This window comes from Cryptotermes secundus, unplaced genomic scaffold (genome assembly GCF_002891405.2).
Source record: "Cryptotermes secundus unplaced genomic scaffold, Csec_1.0 scaffold123, whole genome shotgun sequence".
Classification (NCBI taxonomy): Eukaryota; Metazoa; Arthropoda; class Insecta; order Blattodea; family Kalotermitidae; genus Cryptotermes; species Cryptotermes secundus.
The window spans coordinates 328,631-354,160 of record NW_019736394.1 but is presented as its reverse complement, the minus strand read 5'-3'; the positions used below and the strand labels follow the sequence as shown (position 1 = coordinate 354,160).

At 39.8% G+C, this 25,530-nt stretch overlaps 1 protein-coding gene across 4 annotated transcripts in view; it reads right to left on the bottom strand.

Annotated features, from left to right (window-relative positions):
* LOC111869786 (serine/threonine-protein kinase OSR1) overlaps positions 1 to 25,530 on the bottom strand; it is a 104,991-nt gene that overhangs the window by 47,121 nt on the left and 32,340 nt on the right. The window contains exon 2 of one of the 4 annotated variants that reach the window (XM_033753559.1): positions 16,809 to 16,913. The exons of 2 other annotated variants lie outside the window; for them this stretch is intronic. In XM_033753559.1, coding sequence (XP_033609450.1) covers positions 16,809 to 16,913 — 105 coding nt within the window. Of the gene's footprint in view, positions 1 to 11,275; positions 11,330 to 16,808; positions 16,914 to 25,530 lie in introns of those variants that run through there. One more of the 4 variants, XM_033753560.1, reaches the window with a different exon arrangement.

Genomic DNA, 25,530 nt, shown 5'->3' with positions numbered 1-25,530 from the left:
GACACAAACAGATTCAAACTCCCTACATCCGTTCGTTTTGTGCACTTTGTCGCAAGAAGCCATACTGCAGCCCGGTGCACTGTTGCCAACTAAAATGAGATGTGTGATAATATTAAGTAATTTCTTCCATAACTTGACGAAATTACATTCAACAAAACACTCCAATGAAACGAGAGTGCAAATAAAGGTAATCCGAGGATAAGCTTTATCTCTGTCGACTTTCGACCACAAACGCATTGGAGTTCCTGAAATTACTGAATATCAGTTTTTTTGTGTTTGATGTAGCGTATGGTACGAATAAGCCTAAATGATATCGTTCAATCCTTATTACACGGACTTCGATAATTTAAAGTCCTGAATAAATATTCGTGAATAAGCCTGTCAGGAATTGTAGGTGGTTAATGTAGGCCTTCTATGCATTCGCTAATCTTGTTTGGTTTTGTGTCAGTGACACTTCCATTGCTATTATGATTTGAGTGACACAAGTTTTAATCAAGAGCGGCTACACTTTGCTTTGCTAATATAAGAGAGTGAATGCGTTGGAGGGAGTACAGCTCAAAGGATTATCCCCACGTTGAATCCCGTTTCTTCCCTTCTCTACAACCCACCACATCTCCATAGCATCGCCCCTTTTTCAGTATAAAACAAGTGATTCTCTACAATAATTGGCCAGAAGTTGAAGTTTTTTTCCACAAGCAACCGAAACTGTTTGAAGGGAAATCTTTGTCGATAAATTTAATAAAAATGGCGCTGAGTGAAGGCCGACATCAGGTAAGATGCAAGTTATTGATAATGGCACATGACTCATGGTCTGTCTATAGAGGACGTCAGTTTTTTAACTGTAGCGAAGTTTAAATATATTTCGTTCAGTAAACTTCCGCACATAATGAATATTTGTCCACTTCTCTTATAAAGAGGAAGGCTGTTCAGAACATAGATATATCCACTTGTGTCCTAGTACACTTCCCTTCGTGTCTGGTGTGGTATTTTCATATCGCAAAGGGGCATACTTGTATTTAAAGCATATTTTAAAAAAATGTTATCTTTAGGAGAGGGAAGAGACAATCTGTTAGCTGCTAGACATTGTTATGAAGTGTTTCTATGATGAATACATGGAATTCATTCGTAGGTAAAGTTTTATTGTGATGCATACATACATACATATATACAGCATTCCATAGATCCTTATGTTAGTCAGAAAGACCATAGGATGTGGAATTAGTCAAAAATCATACAATACATATACACGAACAAATCAAACTATTGCAAAAAATTTTACCAATGAAAACAAAGTCACAATAGTAGTAAAAGGTTCACAAAAGTAGTGAAGTGTCAATAAAATCCATACATTACATACACTTTGGGTTATTCGAAAGCATAAATTCCTCAACAGAGTAAAAGGAGTTTGTAATTAAGTATCTCTTTAGCGCTGCTTTAAATTGTGCCTGTTTATCTATAAGAGCTGTAATATTTGATGGTAGACTGTTGAAGATTTTAAGGCCAGCATAATATGCACTCTTCTGGAAACATTGGAGGCTGGCAATTGGTCTATGAAGCTGATTTTTATTCCTTGTGTTGACAGTGTGAATAGTAGAATTAGTTGGAAAGAATCCATCCTTGCTACGTAAGAAGAACAGAGAACTTTCGTCCGTTCACCTGTATGTGAATTAACTATTACTGTTAGGCATCTAGAGATAGGTATGCACACGAAGTCTTATTGTGATTAACGCAGAGACAAACTTCCTTTGTTGGCTACATGTATGCATTCTCACTGTAATGTCGAGCAAGAGAGAGAGAGAGAGACAGCCGATCCACTGGTATGCATGCGTACCAAGTTTCAGTATGATTGACATATAGATGAGACAAATATGCGTGAGGATCTTCTGTGATGAACGTAGAGACACAATCCGTTCCTTGGAAGTTGAACTGAGTAAGGCACAGCAATTCTCAGATATGTAAAGAATTAAACTTAAGGCAACAGTGAAGAGTGTTGTTACAACCTCCATATAAAAGCGACAGTACTTAACTCTACTGACATATATTCAATTGGATGTTTAGCAGAGATTCCGAAAATGGTAGTTATTCGCATGTATGTGCGTTGGTACCACTTCCCGCAGTGTATTGAGGTTATTCTTCTACGTCTCGCAAACGTTCCGCAAATCATATTTACCTACACAGAAGAAAATCTTCCCTAACTTCGCCACGTATATTCCAAAACTTAATATTCAACTTCACTTTCTCCGCAGGCATGTAAGAAAACAAACACAGCCATATGAAATTATACCGTTTCAAATCTTGATAATCTGTGCATAAATTATTTTTATGTCAGCAATAAACGATATGAACATTAGCGAATTAGACATCAGTAAGATTTTAATCAAAATAATTGTAAATAAATTTGTATGTTAAAAATTTCTAAGTATGTATTACAAACTTTGTAACTATCCTGAACATGTTGATCTTATGCCTTCTGAAGATGGTCAGCATACCGAAATATGTAAAAACAAACTCCGTGGCTTTAGTCCGCAAACAAACAATACCGACCGAGCGATCGCCGCTTATCGGCGAAATTAGTGCCAACTTTAGCGGCTAGAGGGTGTCGTGTGGTCAGCGCAACGAATCTCCACGGTAGGCCGGATGGGCATTGCTTAGGCCTTTTTTGTATTTACAACATTTTTTCTACAATAAAATAATCCCCACGGCCGTTGATTTCGATTTTCTAGACCGGAACCGCTACTTTTCCATTTAAGTAGCCCCTCAATTACCTTTATGTGGCTGCGTGGACCACATTCGAGACCCACTACTTCTCAGAAAATCTGGTAGCCTCGGGAATAGAACCCGGGACCACTGGATCTGTAGCCAGGAAATCTGACAACTAGACTATAGAGGCGGTCGACTGGAAAATTTAAAGCAATATATATCTACAAATCGAACCACACTGGACGGTGTCAACAATTATTCTATAGCCTTCCTTTCCTTCCCTTTACTGGTAACTCTTGATAGGCATTGATAGGTAGATACATAAGTAATATGTAGAAAAGCTAATTTGAGATAATAATAATTAGTTTAATAAAATACACTTATGAAGAATTCTATCTGCTTCGATATAACACTCTGTGGTCCGCTGAAAGTCAGCCGAAATTTTAGGGGAATATGTCGCCTCCATATTCACGGTTGAAAAATAAGCAAAGCAAGAATGCAAAGAGAATAAACGTCATCAAGAACAAGGATGTAGGGTGTGAAGATTTAAATCTTCTGAAGTATAACGCCTTGTAGTCCGTTGAAACTTAACTGACGTTTCAGAGGAACATATCACCTCTATTTTCAGGGTCGGAAAGTAAGTCATGCAAGAAAGCAACATGAAGCGGGCGGCGTGCAGAGCTGGAAGCCTAACCACCAGGCCCCAGAAACATGGAGATGAGAGCTGAAGGCCTGGCTTCCAGCTCTGCACGCCGCCCGCTCCGTTGTTCATTTCTTGAATGACTTATTCTCCGACCCTGAAGACTGAGGCGACATAATCTTCCGAAACTTCCGTTAGTTTCAAAGGAACGCAGGGATTTACATCCCGGAACACAGATTTCTTTATAACCACTGCCGTGAGAACCTAGAATCCTACAAAATACATTTAAATCGTGTTTGACATTCAGATAACATTTATTTATTGGGCAGGCGGTTCAGTGACGCGTGCCTTATTTGCTATACATGATCATAAACAAGTGTGGCCGCGCCATAGCTCAAGCGGTTAGTTGCTGGCTTCCCACGGCAGCGGCCCGTGTTCGGTCAAGTGGCATTTGTGGTGGATAAAGTGGCGCTGGGGCAGGTTTTCTCCGAGTACTTCGGTTTCCCCTGCCAATCTTCGTTCCACCAATTGCTCTACAATCACCCTCACTTATCATCTGGGGCTGGTACAATAGGCCAGAATTGACCGCAGTACAAAGGACTTAGTCACGCACCTGTAGCAATAAACAAAAAATAACCAACTGTTCATTATTTGACAGTTTCACTGGCTTCCGTTTTGTAAACACTGTATATACAGTGCAATTCTCTCTCTGAAACGAGATAAGCAACCAATCTTTGAGATATCGGCTGTATATCTTGGCACAGTTCTCTCACGTAATGTAAAAATTCTAAGCGGTATGTCAGTACTTCGGCAAAGGAGGCGTATATGGGTTATGTACGAGGTATGTAGACTCAATGTCCACATGTTTACTGCTTTGCGAAATGCAAATAAGTGGCTACCTTCACAATCCACAGATCTTGACCCAGGACAATACGTAAAAATCGAAGTCTGAAAATGAAATTGTCCTGATGCTGTACAAGACACACAGAAATCAATGTGAGCGACTGCAAAAATTACTTCTCTGTAAAAATGACAGAAGCCTGAAAAGTAGAAGCAATTTCCTCTCATAACATGAGTTTCGGACGTACATATAAAGTTGGGGGAAGTCTATATAGCAAAGATGAATTATAATATTTTATATTTTACTTCTTACGAGATAAAAGTAGCACACACACAAAATCGCTACGTCCTCTACGTGCACCTGTTCATTTCCCTCTTAAACCCATGAAAAAATGATTTGTTAGTAGGTTTTTGGAGTTTTTCCATAGTCCGATATTATAGAAAACAGAAAACACGACGTTTCAGAGACTGTATCTCAATCATTTTATTGAGATTAGCTCTTTCTAAGGGGCCCAACTGAGTAGGTGGCTTCCCCCTCGCCTGAAGATGGAAACAGATCAAGTTTCCGAAACGTTGTGATTTCTTGTCTCTACAACACCAGACGATGGAAAAAGTCCCAAACCCCAGTAATACTTTGTGTTATACACAATGGTCAGAACCCTTTAGAAACTACCAAGTGATTCGTTTTCTTTTTCAAAATTCGGTGTTAACTTTATAATTTTAGAGACCCCACCAAAGCATCCCCATTTTTAATTTCCTACAATGAAGAATAAAAACATCGCCGAAGGACAAAAGTATGGGTAGAAACGACATACCCAACATTTAATATAACGACCTGAAATGATGCACGGCAACAAATTAACCCAAAAGAGGCAAAACTCGAAGACAACAATAATAAGACCGAAGGAAATTTAATTAATTTTTTTCCGTTTTATTGCGACAAATAGTGCGCCCTTGCAGCTAACCAATTAAATCCACAGAACTGAGTTTTCAAGAGAAGATAATAGTCGCTCAGGTACGAAAAGAATTCCGAAACTTCTACAAAAATCAAATGTTAATTAACGTATTATTCAAGTACACCGTTAATAATGCAACAATGATATAAAGGACATCTAAAATATATATTTTTTCACTAAAACTAAAACTTTAATATTTTAAAATGTTATTAAATATCATAAAATATCATTAAGACACTGCAAGTATATCTCATACACTAAAAGTGACTCTAAAAATAATTCAAAATGTCTTTTTGTTTTACATAATGCTTTTCAAATTTTGCAACATATTTCGGCCGCATATGGGGCATCATCAGGCAACATTTAATTTATGGGGGAGACCACTGCACTGTCCACTTGTCTTTCATGCTCCCATGCACGTTGTTGCTTTGTTGTTGTATATCATATCTAGAATACTGTCATTGTATTCTTTTTTCGGCAATCAAACATTTTCTGTCTTTTTTTCTTTATATGTGTTTTATGTGAAGACCGCTCTGTGCAATGTACACCATATTGCGTCTGCTCGATTAGTTCATGATGTAGTAGCTTCACTTTATCATAGCGTGTGTTCCCCCCACCCCTTGGCACTACAGCCCCAGTGGGCCTAGGCCTACCTCCATGAACTTCTCCGTTCACTTCGGTTTTTCTAGATCTTACACATTCGGTAGGACTCCTTGGGCGGGTGATCAGCTCGTCGCAAGGCCTCTACCTGTACACAAACACAGAAAAACGCACACATACAAACTAAACATCCATGCCCTGAGTGGGATTCGAACCCATGATCCCAGTCTCCAACCGAGCGAAGACAGTAAATGTCTTAGACCGCTCGGCTACCGTGACCGGCAGCGTTTTCTACAGACAGATAAAATAACCAGTTTGTATTAGCAGTTAAATTATTGTATCATTTGTTATAAATGTAAGCATCTACCAATTGCGGTCCGACCTGGAGCATTGCAGATCAATATTTTATTTGCCCTCGTTGTGTATATTGTATATATGCCGGAATAGCGCAGTCGGTATAGCGACTGGCTACTGGATGGATGACCGCGGGGTCGGAGATCGAGTCCAGGTAGGGTAAGTAATTTTTTTTCCTCCACCTCCTCTGGGGCCCAGCCACCCTGCCTTATCAAGTGGGTATCGGAATTTCTTTCCCCGGGGTTAAAGCAGCAGAAGTGTGAAGCTGACCACTCACTTCAACTAGTACCGAGGTCGCGAAAATACTGCATGAATCTATACAACCACTCCGCATACGCCTTCACGCCGTAGTGCTGAATTAGTTAAGCACAGGGACAATTTTACCTTTTAAATATCAGTGGAGGTCAAAATTCAGTTATCCTGCGATTCAGTAACTAATCAGAACTTTACACAGGAAGACTAATCATTGAAAGTATAGTCTGCTTTCCCATATGTCCATGTATTCAAGGTCATTAAGGTGTTTATCATGCTATTGTCATCCAAAAACAAAATCCACTGTACCACGCTGGACGTTCAGATATGACAGATTTAGAGTTTGGCTATGCATTTCAGGAGACTGACGTAAAATGGCTGTAGTGTCCAGGGCACTGTGCACTGCTTATTGATATGTAAACATAGGATCAGGACTCCGGAACGGACATACACAAGGCGCTGTAAGTTACATGTAGATTTTAATTATAAAATTTCCCTTCCCCATGTGTGGGTTTACAATGACGCGACAGGATGACACTGAACGGAGGCGCCCACAGTTATCCATGAAACAACACTGTATCCGCCCATCCGTGTTTCCGACCTCATGAAATAACTGCTCTTCGGATTAGGTTCTGTGTTTTAAATTCCTTACTGAATCTGAACAACATAACCACCACTTTATACGAAGCTCTAAATTCATTGTTAAGTATTGCAAGTTAAATAATTCGACACACTGAAATAATGTTTCGAGCAAACGCGGAAGAGCTCCTCTCAACTGCTTCGCCAGACAACGTGTTGCTTTCGTCATGCGCGTAATGCTTACCAAATACTAAAGGAACTTCTGGAAGATCAGGATTTATGGTTCTATGTACACTTAGACAAACTCAGTGCACGTAACTCTTTAAAAAATACTGGCACACTGAACAGGCTGGCTCGGAGGTGACGCTACAGATGTCTATTCGGGTGGTAATCGGTTCGAATCCCGTCCAGGACGCTGATTACTCTGGCTGAAGTTTCCTGCATTTCTCTTCAGTCCCTTCAGGTAATTTCTGGGACAGTACTTAAATTAGGCAGAACCGCTTTCTTCCAAATAATTTCCAATTCATTATCATTCATTTGTCATCCCGTCATCTTACGTTATTCAGTCCGGGCACTGAAAGTGTCGTTAAATGACCAAAGCAGCAACTATTTTTTATTGCTAGTGGGGTGGGGCTAAGTCCCTTGTACTTCGGCCACTTCTGGCCTATTGTACCAGCCCCAGATGATAGGTGAGGGTGACTGTGGAGCAATTGGTGGAATGAAGATTGGCAGGGGAAACCGAAATACTCGGAACAAACCTTCCCCAGCGCCACTTTGAACACCACAAATCCCACTTGTATAGACCCGTGATCGAACCCTGGCCACCGCGGTGGGAAGCCAGCGACTAACCGCTTGAGCTATGGCGCGGCCCGGACGCGGCCACTATGTTGTGTAAACTAACATCAAACCTTAACTTGTCCATTCATATTTTCACTTAATGGAATTTGTACTCATCTGTAAGACATCTCCATGATAAAGAAGTTATTACTGAAAAGCCACAAGTAACATTTCAAGTGAACTAATTATAAGTTAGGTTAATTATGGCGGGAGAACATGTGTTCACCGGTCACAACGAACACAAACTGCATGCAAAAGACATGCAAGGGTCAGTGCGTCACATACACGTGCACAGCAATGAAATGGCTAAGGACACAAGTGGGGCATTAACCCAGGGTGTCTGGATGTCAGGTCTGGCTCTATGTAGGCCGAGGACAGTAAAGAGAAAAGTCTCACGAGCATCCGGGCAATACTGAACGTACTCTCTACCTTATGGCTACGGACGAGAGCGAGACTCTTGCCATTGCCACGTCACACATCCGGTTTTATCTGCGGGCCGGGTGATTAGCGGTTAAGTTCTGCAACGAATCAGGACCGCCATCCGCCGTTAACGTCTTACAGAAACCAGGGGGTTGAACAGCGCATTCAATGCGCTACGATTAATAGCATGTTATTTGGAGAATGTCATCAAGAAGTCTACAGACTTGATCTGGAGAGAAATTTTTCGCTTTGATAAAAAAAAAAGATCGGAAACTTTCTTATTGTGGCATGTAGAGCCGTTACTAGGCGCCGACCGCGAGGTAGGAGACTGTGCAGCGCCAGTTCCTAGGCAGTGGCACACAAATAAAAACATAAGAATTGTGTTTTCAGCTCGCTTCACTAAGCAACAATTGACCAGCAACAGAAGAACGGCATTTCCTGTGCGGTCCGTGCCGAGATGTTTAAAACAGGACCGTTGAAAACGTGAGCTTGTTGTGAAACAATGGCAAGCACGGAAAAACAGGACATTGTTGGATCAGTCATCAGAATGAGAACAAATAATCAGTGCTGTAGTGAACTGCAGAGTGTGCGAATTAACGCCAGCGCTGCACTTGCTGGTAGATGCGATCTGTAAGTGTTCTGTAGATCCAATTCCCAGTCCAAACCCCTCCTATACTCACCCTGTCACCTGACAACTGGTATCAGAAGTGGGACTGAATTGATCGATTATTGGACTGAGAAGGTCACGGGTTAGATTCCCAATGAGGCCATTGGATTTTTCAGTTGATCTAATCATTCCAGACGCACTATGGTCCTGGGTTCAGCTCAGCGTCTAAAAGAAATGGGTACCAGGAATTTTCCTCGGGGTAAAGGGCGGCCGGAGTGTAAGGCTGACCTCCTCACCGCCATCTGTGAGCCGATTGTCTACAAAATATGGCAGAGTCGACGTCTCACAACCCTATGGGTCTCCACGGCCTGTTACAGGGATGGCTTTATATATATTTTTTTAGCTAGAGCGTAAGTAAAGAAGATTATTGAAGTAAAGAGCCGTTTCTGAAAGTGTTTCTGCACGACATTTATGTTAGAGGAATTACTTTAACGATCTGAATTATAAATAAATACTAACTGTCCCGTTATAAAACGTGCGCAACAGGAATGAGTGAATATCAAGGACAATGGGGTATGTAAAACCTCACATAATTTTTTTTTATGTTGAAAATGTCTGCACCGGTGCTCCAAATGTTCCCTTTCTCTTTGCTTTTAGCTTACAGTATTTTCTCAATGAAGAAGAGCAGGCCTTACGATGAACATGCTGTCTGCCTTTGTCCTCCTTTCAATCTTGGATCAAACTAACCCAGTATCACGACCCTTCACGCGTATGTTATGTGATTAAAGTCAACCTCGTGCTGCATAATTTCCTACTATCTGTCATATGAACATGGCTGACGCGTTAATTTTTGAAGAGGGAGCGACGCTAACGACACTCAGTTTAGGATCCTAAAATTGTGTGCTGTAAAAAATCTTGTACAAAAAATTAGAAAATTCTGATCGCATACGAGGGAGAATCAGTAAATGCATCACAAATGGATTTAATACTTAAAATATATGATATTCGAACCTGCAAGAACAATTCATTTGTCGACATATCCTCCACCAACTGTTATACACTTATCACATCACTTTACCGGTGCGTCGAATTTCGCACCTACTTCTGCAACTCCGTTTCATCATCTGCGACTCTAGAAGGTCCTTGAGAGAATTTCTCTACGAAGTTGTGAACCGCTTTACGCGACAAACACTTCCCACCGTAAGCAGGAAACATTTCTTTATGAATATCCTTTGCGTTGAGTTCTCTTACCCACAGAAAAACGCATAAAAGAACGATGTTCTTCGGTAGTATGTTTTAAAGCACGGTCGCCATTGTGAATATTGAAACCAGCCTGTGAATATGCACATGTACGTCTGACACCTACACTATCACGGAGCTGGACTGTGCTGCTACCTAGTGGTACACTTAAGGAATATATTACGTTCATTACATCTGTTTCTTTCTCGTAGTTTTGTAGAATACAAAACAAAAAATGACGGCGGATTGAAATCTATACATATCCTTCAGTTTTATGGAAGTAACTACGGCTCAATTGGAAGTAGTGAAGTTTGGTACGAAGATGGCTCATACCTACATATTCTGCATGAAACATTGTGTTTAACTCAGTAACTGTATATACGGTGACAGTACGAAATGTTGTGATTATATCAGGCAATTTTAATGTAGAAGAAATCTGAAGTTTTCTTGCGGAAACGAAAATGCTAAGACAAATAAAGTTTCTGTGTTTAACCAAGGACCACGCCATGAAGATGCATGTGGGAGTGGGCTGACAATAAAGTACGCGAACATGTCACCGCGTACTTGCAGTAGCAACAATGGACAGAAACCTCAGTATGGTTTAATGATGTCGTTGGCATATTAGCGTTTCAGAACTGTGCAGTTGTTGATTTATTACAGTCTCTTTCTGACTGGCCTCTATTATTGTCTGAGTTTTGGTGTCTTGCATCAAGACAATGCGCCTGCTTACACGGAACTGTCTGTTAGGGAGATTTTAGCTAGTAAACAAATACTGTGTTGGAGCACCCTACATATTCACCGGATCTAGCCCCCAGTGACTTTATTCTGTTCCAGAATGTAAAGGAAATATTGAAATTAAGCATTTTGATGACAGTGGTGACAGGAGTAATACGAAGGCAGCTCTGAAGTCATTCCACAAAACCAGTTCCAAAATTGTTTTTAAGGGTTGAATAGACCCTGGAATCGATGCATGGCTTCAAAATTGGAGTATTCTGAAGGTAATCAAAGTGATATTCAGCAATGAGTTATGTAGCACTTTTACCGCGATGAGTTCGCGAACTTTATTGTCAGACCAAGTACATTATCGTATTCTTAATCCCAGGCTAATATTAATATGAATAATAATAATTTTCAACAATTTTACAGTTTTAGTAATGAAAAAATATAACCCGACTATGATTCGACCACTAACGACCTTGACTTCTACAAACGTTTTCACAGTAATTAACCGCAAACATTCATTTTTCTCACCTTCTTTTGAAACTGAAAGAACACTTCATTTGCTCAGTAGGTCTGTCCAAAACTACAACCATATTCATAGACACTATTAACGCTAGCGTGGAAACACAGAATGCAACTTAAGCGATAGGAGCGGGTATTTGGCGATAACTGAGCGACCTCGGAAACAGGTAGTCAGCCTAACGCTTAGTCCAGTTGCTTGGCTTGTGGAAAATGAAACCACTCAGCGTACCTGACTTCAGTAGACCCCTAGACTCTCTTTCTCGATAAGATCCAAAAGTTTGTTATGATGGTATATTAGACCGATTACTGAGGTTTTTGATATTATCCATCGTCATGCTTTTATTTTATTTATTTGAACCTAAAACAGGATGTCCAACACCCCAATAATTATGTTCCTTGCTTGAGAAGTTAAATTTACGCTTCATCCATATGTTCTATGTTGCCCGAACCGATGTCTTAGCTCTCTAAGGCATATCGACTCATCTCATATGCTGGTTTCGAATGAGCTGGTAAACTGGATGTAGCTTATCTAGAGCGTAAATGTTAGTTGTATAGAGCCGAAAGACAAACTGATTGCAGCAGACATGCAGAAAGTAATGCAGAACATGACAGGCAACTGCAGGGAAAAGCACAGAACTTTATGAACAAAAATAACGTTAAGAAATCATGAAGGAATTCATTATATATTCATTATATATAAACCTATGCAATGAAGGAATTGAAATGAAACAAGGCAAATGTAGGCCATGATACACCTAGATATTAATGTTTGGAGGAATTTTTCTAGCATCTAAATCTTAAAAGATTTGCATTTGCTTGCAATTAACTGGATGAAATTTCTTATCTTTGCAACAAGAACCGACGATATATGGTAGAGATTGAGTCAAAGTTTCTTTGAACGTCCAGAAGAACTTTTGTTGCCGTTCATAAATATCGGAATTATTTATTTTTTTTAGGTTTGCTAGCCTGCTTACCTTATTTTGAACTATGAAAGTAGTCTTATGAGGTCGCCTCACTGTCTTCGTGTGTGTCTGTGTGCTTGTATACGTATTCACCACTCTCTTCAACAAATCTGAACACCTCAACCGATCTTTAGGAAACCTGGCAAGCTTAGCATGCAGCCTGTATCCAGTATTTCCAGAATCAAGGTACGGGGACATCCGCCATCTTGGTGTACACTCAGGTTCACCATTTTTTCGCCTGCTTATACGCTTTGTTTCTTGTTTCCTTTTTTGCACAGAGCTCAGTTCACGCGCAGCAAACTTCGCCGTTTTCACTTTCGACAAACGGGAGTTGACCGTGAAAATGTAAAAATGTACATGCAGAGTACTGAGCGGGGATATACTAATATTGTGTTGTGAGCGTCTGCTGGCTACTTGCTTGGCTCATTTGTCGACCCTAAACATGGAGACACAATGTTCCTCCGAAACATCAGTTAACTTGTACTTACATTCCAGCAAACAACATTCTCAATAGGCGAGGCTGTGGGAATATGAGACACAAAAGATTTACATATATTTTAGGGAAATAAGAGATAAGAAAACAGTAGCATACCTCTGCACAAAATGGCGAATGATGAGCATGTGGAATGGAAGCTATGGAATAATTACAATGTTGCCAATTGTGGAATTATTAGAATACTTAAGATGGCCGAAAGAACTTACAGACTTTGTAGAAGAACACCGGACGTCTATATTCGATTCATTTGTATGGAAGACAATACAAAAACATACCTGATGACCAGGGCCCGGATTTTGATGACTTAAATTTTTAAAAAATGGCAGAAAAAATCCAGAAAAATGACCGAAAGGAGAAAAGAAAGAACACTTCGCTTCCATGTTATTCACATTTCAGAAAACATATGAAGAAAAATTCCCTAAAATGGCCAAAAATGACAAGAAATACCCTTAAAAGTCCAAAAATTTACCAAAAAATTACCCCCAAAATGAAAAAATGACCTTAAACCTAAAAATGTCAAAAAATGACAAAAAATTACCTATAAAATTTACATTTCTGTACCCAGCAGCTCATATCCGAGATTTATATATTTAAGAGCATCGCATAGGATGCAAGGGAAAAAAGAAGACATGTCATCAAAATCCGGGCCTTGCTGATAGTTAAGCTATAATCGGATTCTCTAGGCCAGTTTCTGGGAAAGATAAACCTGAAGCCTTGGACGTGACGTGTAGATGCCGACTCTGGAATTTTATGTTAGACAGACGAGCTGACTTACTGGTTACGTTGCAATTTTCTTACACTCTATATTCACATGTGCTGTAATTCAATGATGTTCTATTTCTGGTGTTCATTCATTCCATACGTTCTTATGGAATCTTAAGAATTAGAATAACAGACACACATACCCAGCAGGCTCAGCAGTATAACACACGCAGTCACAGGAGCAAGACACAACACAAAGCACAATACACACACGAAAGTAGGAAGAATACTCCGATAGAAGAAGATAGGCGTGACTCGCGTATTGAGATATGACATAAGGATGACAAATCCTGAACAGTTTTAATATTTTTAATATTTACAATTTATCAATATATATGACGAATATATATTTTAGTATAAAGACAACAGGGCATGCAATGAATTAGTTTGACGTACATCGAAATGCACCTGAAGATGGCACTTTTGTGCTGAAACATGTAGTGCAAGAGAGAAGAGTAAGGTGAATAAATGTATGCACTGTAAGACGGTTAGAATAAATCATGGACATAAATCAGTGCAACTGAACGCTAAAATATAACATTAGAATAAGAATAACATGACAATATAATTCCCGAAATTTATCAATATATAACCATAAATAACGGAATGTCATCTTAAGGGCAAACCCTTCGGCAATACGATTACTGCCAACCAGAAAAATACCTGCAGAAAAACTATTTGAAACTATGACAATACACATGTACTAAATTATAGGTCAATTCATCTCTTAATATATTGTGACTATAGACTATAGACGAGGTTTGGATTGGTAATCGGTTTTACTGAACTCCTAAACAACACGTAACTACAAATAACTACGACAATCTCACTGAGTTACACAATCCAAAGATCACTGTAACCACAGCACACATAAAGTCTTCTCAGTCTGCTATGCCTTCAACAGCCGTTGCCTGGTGACGATCCCAACCATATCCTCTGCTTCCACGCTCACGTTCTTACCGGTTGGCGACTCTCTCATTTTTCCAACTGTTGACTCTGAACTGACTCTCCTTAACTGTCTTGCTTATAACATCTCGGCACGGACCGCACAGGAAACACCGTTCTTCTGTTACCCTTTAGAGTTTTTGGCGTCCAAGCATGCTTATTTTTGAGGCCGTTAATCAGTAACGGATGTTGTATAGCTGATTTTTTCGTCGTCGTTGTCTAGCAACGCGTCTACATGCCACAGTATTTTTAACTTTTAAGAAAGCCAAGGGCGAAAGATAAAATCAAATGACATCGTGGTTAATGAATAATTTGGATTTAGAATAGGCCTGTTCGCTACTGATGCCGTAGGCACACAAAATCACTGATGAAATGTTATGGTATTCTCTGCTGAAGGTGATATAAGAGGAATTTTGCCGACTGATTAATCATTGTATATTAAGAACAGAACTAGATTATCATGAATTAGATGAGTGTTGCTGTAGTGATACCCTTACAATTACTATTCGACAATTTTCATTCGATTATGTAAAGCACTTGATTTGAAGAACTCATCAATAACACAATAGTGACGAAAGCAATAAGCATAGTTAAGCGAATACATTTATTTTCTTTGTGACATGCAACTTAATAATAAGTAAGTTCAGACAAACATTTCATGCAGATGGAATTGTTCGTTGTAACAATTCTCATATTAAACTCTCGATGTTTTTTGTTCGCGAAAGCACAACTTCAAAAAACCCAGCTTATCAGGACAAAGGACAGTTCCTGATCGAAGCTTGGCAATGTATTCATTATTTTCAAATTCTCCTTTTTAAAAAAAAACCCCCGAACCTGAATTCGCACTAGGAAATTCCGTTTGTTCACTGTCCCCCAAACCGGAACCGATCCAGACAGACGAAGCGTGGTCCTGGTAACGTTAATCCCGACATTGTCAGCGTTACGTAGCATTGCTCAGAAATTCTGATCCATGAATATGGTGAGGGGTTGGACAAAAACTGTACCCTAGACAAGTTCAATTTTTTAAAAATAATTTGTGCATCATAGATACGTTTGATCCTTCGAACGTTAATCAGAGTTCTCAAAAACTTTTTTTCAGTTGAAATTTAAATACAGCATGCGTCAAAAATTCAGTACTGAAATGAAAAGACGTCCTGTTGATACCACTGTCTATTCATGTGAAGGCCTCTTGCACGACAGAACCTTCTCAAATCCTGAAGAAATGGTCCGATCACCATGTCCCTGTAGCGTTCTTGGGTGACGGTAAGAGCATTGCCTTCCTCAACCTCAGTGAAATAGGGGCCTAATATACCGTGTGCTGAAACGGCACACCATACCGTCACACGTGTACTGTGTAGCGGTTTCTGGACGTTAACATCTGGCCGCTCAAAACCAAGGAAGCGAGTTGTCTGGCCACCACTTCCGTATGAGCGGAAATAATACTCAACTATGAATACTTTTTCCTCCGTCCAGAGACCCATTTCCAACAACTGCACAACAAAACTTCCTTTTCACTACGGGGAACATGTGCGCCGACAAACGCACATGCGCGTTCGAGATGTGCGAGTTTCAGTACTGTAGTTTTTGGCGCATACTGTAATTTGTTTCCTTCTATTTGAGAGCCGTGTCGCTTTATTGCTGAAATGATTCTATGATAAGCTGCCTTGTTAGGATGCTTTAAGTTTACAAAATAATTATATTGAAGAAAACTTAATGTCTGTTCTTCATAGCCTCCAGACAGGTTCTGGGGCCCAACCAGACTCCTATCCATTGGGTAGCGGAAGCTCCTCTCTCGGGGTTAAAACGGCCGGGTGTGAAGCTATTAACTCCGTATAGTGGCATGATTTTGAAAGGTGGATCTATACCTGCACTCCAGCATACGTCTTACTGGCGTGATACTTAATTAAGCGCAGGGATAACTTTACCTTACAAAGAACTGCACATATTGTGTTCTCTTATTTTACTGCTTTCAGATCATTTTTCCTTTTCCTTTGCCCTACCTGGCCTATTCTTGCTTGGTAAGGGGCAGAAGTGAAAAATGAAAGGTTCGTAAGATGTTACCTGCAGAGGGAACCGATTTTTCCAGACGTATATCGCCAGGGAGAGAAATTCCTTTTTTAATTTACAGGATGAATGCAAAATCAAAATTACCGGGACTGCTAAACTGATCTGCAACGCACATTTGTACCGATCTGTAAAATAGGACTGTGAATGGTTCATTCAATAATTATATTCTCTTGTCGAATAAGTTTTCGATGGTACGAAATATTCGATAATGTCCATCACTAAAAATGACTACTGACAGCAAAGCATTCTCATGCATAAAAGTTTATTATTTCCATGCTTTGACACCAGAGGGTTCATCCTTCGTCTGTACCTGCGCTTTCCAACAACCAGTTGTCCCAAAAGTCCACTGTTTTCTTGGAATATGATTGGAGACTCTTCATTAATGGCACCACTCCTGCGGTGTGGAATTTCGGCACTGAAATGTCAGAATCACAATTCTGCCAATCAGGAAGAAAATGTGTACTGCTAGTAGGTTGCCATGCACTGTAATATTTGTTAAAATTATCAAAGCGAAATTGGTTGAATTTCCCTGAAAACTCAACATTATGTATAATAAAAGCGATTCTATTTAGCCTAACTACAACAATAACATTAATTAGATTCTAAAGGGTTCTGACGATGGTGGATGACACATAGAATTACTGGGGTTTTGGACTTTCTCCAACGTCTGGAATTTTAGGTAATAGAGGACACGACATTTCGGAAAATGGATCTGTTTCCGTCTTCAGGTGAGAAAGGAAGACGCCTACTCAGTTGGGCCCCTTAGAAAGGGCTAATCTCACTCACTCTCAATTTGATCTTTCTACGGGGCCCAACTGAGTAGACGTCTTCCTTTCTCACCTGAAGACGGAAACATATCCAGTTTCCGAAACGTCGTGTCCTCTATTACCTAAAATTCCAGTCGATGAAAAAAGTCTAAAACCCCCGATAAACATTAATGTAAATATAGTGTAAAAAATTCAATACATTCTATTTTGCTTAATTGTAATTGCAATTTTTAACACAATTCTTTATCACTTGCCGTCTCGAGTGTAAAGAAAATGAGCTGATATTTGGGGTGAATGTGGGATCGGGCCCAAAGCCTCACGTTTCAGTCGAACTCTGCAGTGGGCCCGAGTTACCTGCTTCAGATACGTCACATTTTGTGTATTTACTCGTGTGACTTTTTCATACCAATTCAAAAAGTAATGGAGTGTTATTTGTTGCATCTTTCCCACGTAGAGACTGCTGCCATGTAACACTGATATCGGAACAGGCCGGGTCACGTCGGAACGACGTCAACCGAAATCATAACCTCAACTAATTCATGCTTAGCGGCCCATGTCGTCATAAAACCGACACGGCTTGACCCAACCGTCACACTTGCGCACAGTGTTTCAGTGCTTCCTAGTTCTGTCCGATTGCTCTGCTGAAAGGCAATTTGTTTCTTCCGGACTCGGCCGATTGGACTACGATCAGATCCGTTCAGAGAAGCTGACATTGTGATTACATTCATCAAGAGGTAGTTTGTGACAGGATCGGGTTATTCCGCTGCCAACGTGGCCGCAGCCAAAGAAACAATAACCGCCAGTGGGTTTATGGTAGTGTCCATGTAGTGGAGAGCGTGGAGAGGTCGGACGCAAGTTTTCTTCTTTAGTTCTCATAAGCTGTACAGGTGCGGAGGTTGTGTTTGTGTGTCTGTGTGGTTTGTGACGCACTGAATTTGTGCATCACTGAATAAGAAAATATTACAATTCAATTCAATTCAATTCTTTATTATTAATGTGCCGAGTCAACAGCCGCAAGGCCAATTACAGACTCAGCACAGTGTAGATGACTGAATTACATTACATACAAACTTATTAAAAGTCAAATACAAATTACAGTTAAGTAATTGGAAGAAATAATAATGAATAAAAGTAAAAGTAAACAAACAAATAAGTGATAATTATAACAGTAATAATAATTCCATTAGCATTAAACTAAGTGCTATTACGAATAGAGGAATGAAACATTAATATTTAATTAAGAATTGAATAGTATAGATTTTCTGAGGAAAATTACGTAATTCATTTTGCTTTACTATAATGCTGTTTCCACCTTTATAAAGAAAACGCAATTGAAATGGTTAGTGGTGTAAATGCAAAAAGCTAGTTTCGGAAAATACAAGTGAGTTGCAAACAGATGTAAAGGCGAAAAAGATTAAACGAATATGCAGAAAGTCGTTCTGAATATGTTTCTGACTCTTCGAGCTTCTCTAGAAGAAGCAGATGTGTCAGCATGTGTGACAGGTAAAGAGAACGAAGCTATACAAAGCAAACTGTTACGTTACTGCGGTGTTGTCAGCTCTCTGTCCCATTGTGCTTACTACAGTCTTCGTGTTCTGTGTTGCTGCCTCATGAGTTGGCACTCTTCAATACAGTTAGTTACACAGACTTTTAACAAAAACAAACTCCGTGGCCTGTAGTCCTCAAGCGAACTATACCGACTGAGCGACCGCCGCTTGTCGGCGAAGTTAGTGCCAACTTTTGAGCATAGGGTGTGTCGCGTGGTCAGCGCAACGAATCCCCACGATCGTTAATCTCGGTTTTCTAGACCGGAGCCTCTATTTCCTTGAAAAAGTTCCTCAATTATCCTCAAGAGGCTGAGTGGACCCCGTTCCAAACACACTACTTCTCAGAAAATCTGGTAGCGCTGGAAATCGAACCCGGACCTCTGTCTGTAGCCAGGAACTCTGATCACTAGCCCACAGAGGCAATGAGTATAGCCCCCGTGTAATAATATTGGCTTTTGTGGAAGCTCTTGGCCAATAATATGATCAAAATGAATGGCACCTATTTATCGGTTCCTCGAAGATGAGTATTAAATCTGTGTTTCACCGTAATGGTAATAAATGCCCTTCAGTTCCAATAACACATGGCTTTCACATGAAGGAATAAGGCGATAAATATGCACCTTCTTGTGGTTAACGGAAAGTCATTACTTAGAAAGGCAATAGAAACTTCTATAAAACATTGATCCCACAGCAAAAGCAATGTGACCAATAAACCTCTACTTAATCCAGAAAAGTTTTCGAGCCGCCACTACGTATTCAACTCGAATCATGAGTATTTTGTAAATGCCATGGATTGAAATGGCAGTGCGTGTCTCTGCCAGGAACAGATGCTTCCGCCGATGAGAGAGGCAATGAGGGACGGAACGTCTAACGCAATTTGCTCGAATCTGAAGAAGCAGTTCTGACAGCAACGATCGAGATGACCCAAATTTCCTTCGTAACTTCAAGGTAGAAAATTATATGTTGTTGGCCTCCTCAGTGCCTACAGATTCATGGGCTGCAAGAGTATATAAAAATTAATATCCTGAACTCATATCTCGATTTCTTTTTCAACAAACTTGGGTGCTGTTAGTGATATGCATGGGAATCACTTTCATCATGAAATACCCGCTATAAATCACCGATACAAAGGGAAGTGGTGCATCAGCATATTCGCTGACCACTGCTGAACACTGCTGAGGATTGCTTCAGAAGTTAAATAGAAGTCTAATTCATCAGTAACTACATTTTATACCCACTCACCCACTCATTCATGGAGCTGAGCCCTTCTTGAGAAGATGCCAATTGTGCAGCCACTCACGAACTTCCCAGCATTTCATGGAACCCGAAGGTTCATTACCGTGTTCGCAAGAGCCCTTCACTGGTCCCTAATCTGAACCAGATCAATCCAATCTACATCATCCCATTCTATCTCTCTAAGATACATTTTAATATTGTGTAACCACCTACGCCTTGGTCTTCCCAGTGGTCTCTTTTCTTCTGGCTTTCGCACCAATATCCTATATACATTACTCTACTCCCTGGCCGCGCCATAGCTCAAGCGGTTAGTCACTGGCTTCCCAACGCGGCGACCCGGGTTCGATCCCGGGTCTGGTCAAGTGGGATTTATGGTAGGAAAAGCGGGGCTGGGGCAGGTTTTCTCCGAGTACTTCGGTTTCCCCTGCCAATCTTCATTCCACCAATTGCTCCACAATCACCCTCACCTATCATCTGGGGCTGGTACAATAGGCTAGAAGTGGCCGCAGTACAAGGGACTTAGTTTCACCCAACTAGCTATAAAAAAAAAATAAAAAAATACTCTACCCCTTTTTCGTGCTACATGCCATGCTCATCTCATAATCCTTGACTTGATTATTCTAATTATATTTGGAGAAGAATACAAGTTACATTTTATGCATCACGAATAAATTATATAATTTTTATAATTTCGTCTGAAATACGAGGAATTATTCACCAGCTTGCAAACTTTCCATGGAGTTTCCTGGAAAGAAATTAACGTAAATATATATTCAGTCAGTCATCAAGCCACATCATCCCCCCCCCCACCTTTAACTGTGAGTCAACCCCAAACTTTCAGTTCAGTTATTGCCTGACATTCTTATGGTTCAGATGTGCTAAGTTCTTACCAGTTTGTATCCTTGGAAAAGCGTTTCACATATGATGCCACATTCCAAAGTTAAGTTATTACGTGCGCTGAAAAGACAGTCGTGCAGCAGGTAAAAAGTGTACAGTAAGAGAGGCATGCGCACTTGCACGTCATTGGCGAAGTGTAGTGTATTCATGTCATCCGAAATAATAGAAGCAATTCCGGGTATACAAGTCAAAAAATAAACAGGGCCACGCGTATGGCCCATTAACACATATCAGGGACGTCGCAAGTACAGGAAGGAAGGGCACACATTTAAGTACTTTAGAAAAATACTATATTTATAAAATTACGTAAAACAACTTGCACATAAACATACAAACATCGAGGGACACAACCCCATATTTAAAATAATTCAGGAACTTTACAATAGGTAGCGACACACTCGCTCCCTAAAATGTGTCTAAGCGAGAGCAATCAAACATGTACATCAAAATTCAATTGTACAAGGAACGCAAGGCGACGCTTCATACGCACAACGAAAAACAATACAACTAATATGATATGTAAGTACAAATTACAGCATCTAAATACACAAAGGTAGTACAACCAATCATTAAAAACAATATTGTAACGTGTTATACATTGCAGATTGCAGAGAAACAGCCACAATTCAAAGAGATCAAAAAAAATGAAGGAACATTAACGGAATACATTAAGAATGCTATATAAATAGCGTACAGTGGATTATAATCCTTATAAAATGTTGCCTGAATATGGCCTTGTAAGGACGAAATACGTAGTAACATAACAACATGTATATATTTTAATATTTTAATAATTGTAATATCATTTTATGTATTAAACGATCATTGTATGAATTAAATGAGAATTAATATTATTAATTTGTTGCATTAAGACGGAAAAAGGAAACGACTATAGAAGGTACATCTATGCAACAGGACGCTGAAATATAATAATAATAATAATAACAATTCAATTCAATTCAATTCTTTATTATTTATGTGCCAAGTCAACAGCCGCAAGGCCAATTACAGACTTAGCACAGTGTAGATGAAAATAATTACGTGTAACATTATACAAACACTAGACAAACACATTATAAGTCAAAAATAAATTACAGGAAATTTCTTGGGAAAACACAGTAATTAAGAAAAGTAAACAAACAAGCAAATAAATGATAATAATAACAATAATAATAATTTCATTATCATAAAACTAAGTGTTATATAATAATAATAACAATAATAATAGAAAAAACAAATCTGTTTTCATGCTTCACAAATACTCTTTTTTCTGGCTCAAGGGAAGGGAGAAATCCTGAGATTGATGCCTCTATTTTAAATTCTTTCAAAGATTTACGACATAAAGGATTACCTGTAACTATGGAAACTTTAATGTCAAAAACAAAAGAATGTGCTAGAAGAAGTAATACACCTTTCAAGGCCAGTCGTGGATGGTGTGAAAAGTTTATGAAAACCGAAAGTTTATGAATGTGACGAAGGACGAAAGTTCGTTAAAAACTTCATACGGAATTTGAAACTAATAGATTGAATTTGTTACTGGACTACGCCGAAAGATTGCGCATTCTTTAAGTCAAATGAGTAGTGTACACGAAACTGCAGTTTTTTCGACATATCTCGCAATTATATAACAAATTTCAAAGGGGAAAGCAAGTGGCAATGAGAACCACAGGCTACGAAACATTTCGTGTTCTTGTCATTCTGTGCATAACCGCAAATGGCAATAAATTACCACCATAAGATGTATGCAGTATTAAACAGAAGGAAATTGGCAAAAAGAATTTCGATGATGTAATAGTTCCCCCCCTCCAAAAAAAATGGATGGAAGACTAGCTTGGATGTGTATGGGACCATCTGCCTGGTGCATTATCAAGGCAACGCAGTATGCTAGCAGTGGATGCATTTCGCGGTCATCTCTCTAGTGGAATCAGGAACAGGTTAAGAAACAAAAACATGAACTTAGTGATAATTCCTAGTGGCATGACAAGTCAATTACAACCACTTGATGTGTTAATTAACAAACCATCCAAGCATCTTGTCCGTAAACACTATGATGCCTGGCTGAGTAAGGACAATCATATACTGACACCTAGTGGCAAAATAAAAGAGCACCAGCATCAAAAACATTGGAGTGTATGTCAAAAACATGGAAAGAACTGCAAGTCACTGTCATTCCAAAAGCTTTTTTAAAGTGCTGTTTGTCTTATGCAAAAGGTGGAACACAAGGCGACAGTGAACAAAGGGCAAGGGCGCATCATCTTCAGAAAAGGGAAGTGCGACAGAAGGACCATTGGATGAACTTTTTGGCTAAATACAGAAGACAGAAGGGAATGCGCATGTAGTGCAAATTTTAAATTTCCGTTTCATTCCGGTAGAGTTGCCGTTACTTTTCAGTTTAAATGTGTTCTAAATGTTTCATTATTTAAATTTATGCGTTTTAAATAAACTCACTGAAATAAATACAACTCTCTAATTTATTTCTAAAACCTTCATTCAAAATCTATGGCGTCTTATATTCGAAGTAATACGGTATATTATTTTTATAGTACACGTTCACCTTAGAGAATTTGTCTACAGTCTTTACGTAAACGGAGACGTCACTTTGATGCACTTCTTTCTTGTTGTTCAGGTTTATCCTGTCCTTAAATCCTGCTCTTTCCTCCTGTAAAATGTTATTCTTCGTGTCCCTACTCGCAATATTAAGGACTTATTAATGTTTAGTGTTCGCCTCTGTGGTCTAGTGGTCAGGTTTTTGGCTACAGATCCAGAGGTCCGGGTTCGATTCCCGACGCTACCAGATGTTTTACGGAGAAGTAGAGGGTCTGGGACGGCGTCCACTCTCGTGAGGCTTAGTGGAAATAAGTTGAACTAGTGGAACTAGTTGAGGAACTATTTTAGGAAATAGCGGCTCCGTTCTAGAAAACCGAAACTAACGACACCCTCTATCCGCAAAAGTTGGTACTGAACTTCGCCGACAAGCGGCGGTCGCTCGGTCGGTATAGTTTGATTGCGGACTAAAATCACGGAGTTCTTGTTTGTTTGTTTGTCCCTCTCACAAACACTGTCCTTCTGCTCGGTGCGCCTATGCTGCCAACGCGGTGGGTAAAGATCCTGATATATTTGCAATCGAAAGGGTTTCTTTCAACAATATTTCATAATCTTCTATCTAAAAAGAAAAACTCCGTGTCTTGACTCTGAAAGTGACCGAGTGATGCCAACTTTAACGGTGAGAGGGTGTCGCGTGGTCAGCGCAACGAATCCCCACGGCCGTTAACCGTTAATCTCGGTTTTCTAGGGCAGATCTTTTATCTAAATTTGTTATTAATATTTAAGATTCTGTGTTACGTAGTTCTTAGTTATTACGTTCTTTGTGTATTTCTCTTCGTCTTTCTTTCCCTTTATTCATTTCCTCTGTGTTAATGTGTTTTCTTCCTCCAGTTTTTGCCCGTAATTGCTCTCAGCTGTTGCCAAGAACTTCAGTAGATGGACTTGATTATTATAGTTACTTTCACATTACGTATTAAGATATACATATTGCGTCCTTGTAAATGCATATATTTTGCCATCTCACCTCTAAACTACTGCCCGATTTTATTATTATTAACTAAATAACCGACTTCATGGATCACTCGTTCACTCATTTCCGTCTCTAATGCAACACAAAAACCGATCACAATCTCTCCTTTATTTTAAAATTACATTAAAATCACATTCAACTGCAACATGTTTTGGCCTTACAAGGCCACATTCAGGCAATGGTTCACCAATTTATACTGCCGCACTTCATGGAGTTGTGCCCTTCTGGAGGAGCCGCCAATTCTGAAGCTACTGAAGAATTTCTCAGTATATTATGGAACCCGAAAGTTCATTATCGTGTTCACAAGAGCCCCCCACAGGTCCCTATCCAGAGCCAGAACAGTCCAGTCCATACCACCCCATCCTATCTCTCTAAGATCTATTAATATTATCCACCCATATACGTCTTGGTCTTCTCTGTGATCTCTCGTTTCTGGGTTTCCCCACCAATATCCTATATGCATTCTTCTTCTCCCCAGTTGTGCCTAGCGGGGCTCGGGAAATTGTGACGGCCGTCCTTGCGCATGAATTTCAACCACAAGTCAGTAGTCAAAAGCACTTCAACTTCGCTCGCTACCCACCATCAACCGAGCAACAAAACCTTCATTCCTTCGCCGCACTGTAAGCTTAGAATTAATTTTACGAGTATATATTCAACAATTTTTAATGATAGGTTGTTAAAATCCCGGCATTCTTTTTTGATGAGTCTGTACAGAACATCTTGTGCAGTTCGCGGGATGTTCGTCTGTGTAATGTAGTATGTATTGCGGCTATTGGGTTTTTATTGCTAGTGGGTGGCACTAAGTCCCTTGCACTGCGGCCACTTCTGGCCTACTGTACCAGCCCCAGATGACAGGTGAGGGTGATTGTGAAGTGATTGGTGGAATAAAGATTGACAGGGGAAACCGAAGTACTCGGAGAAAACCTGCCTCACCGCCACTTTGTCGACCACAAATCCCACTTGACCAGACCCGGGATCCAACCCGGGCCGCCGCGGTGGGAGCGCCTAACC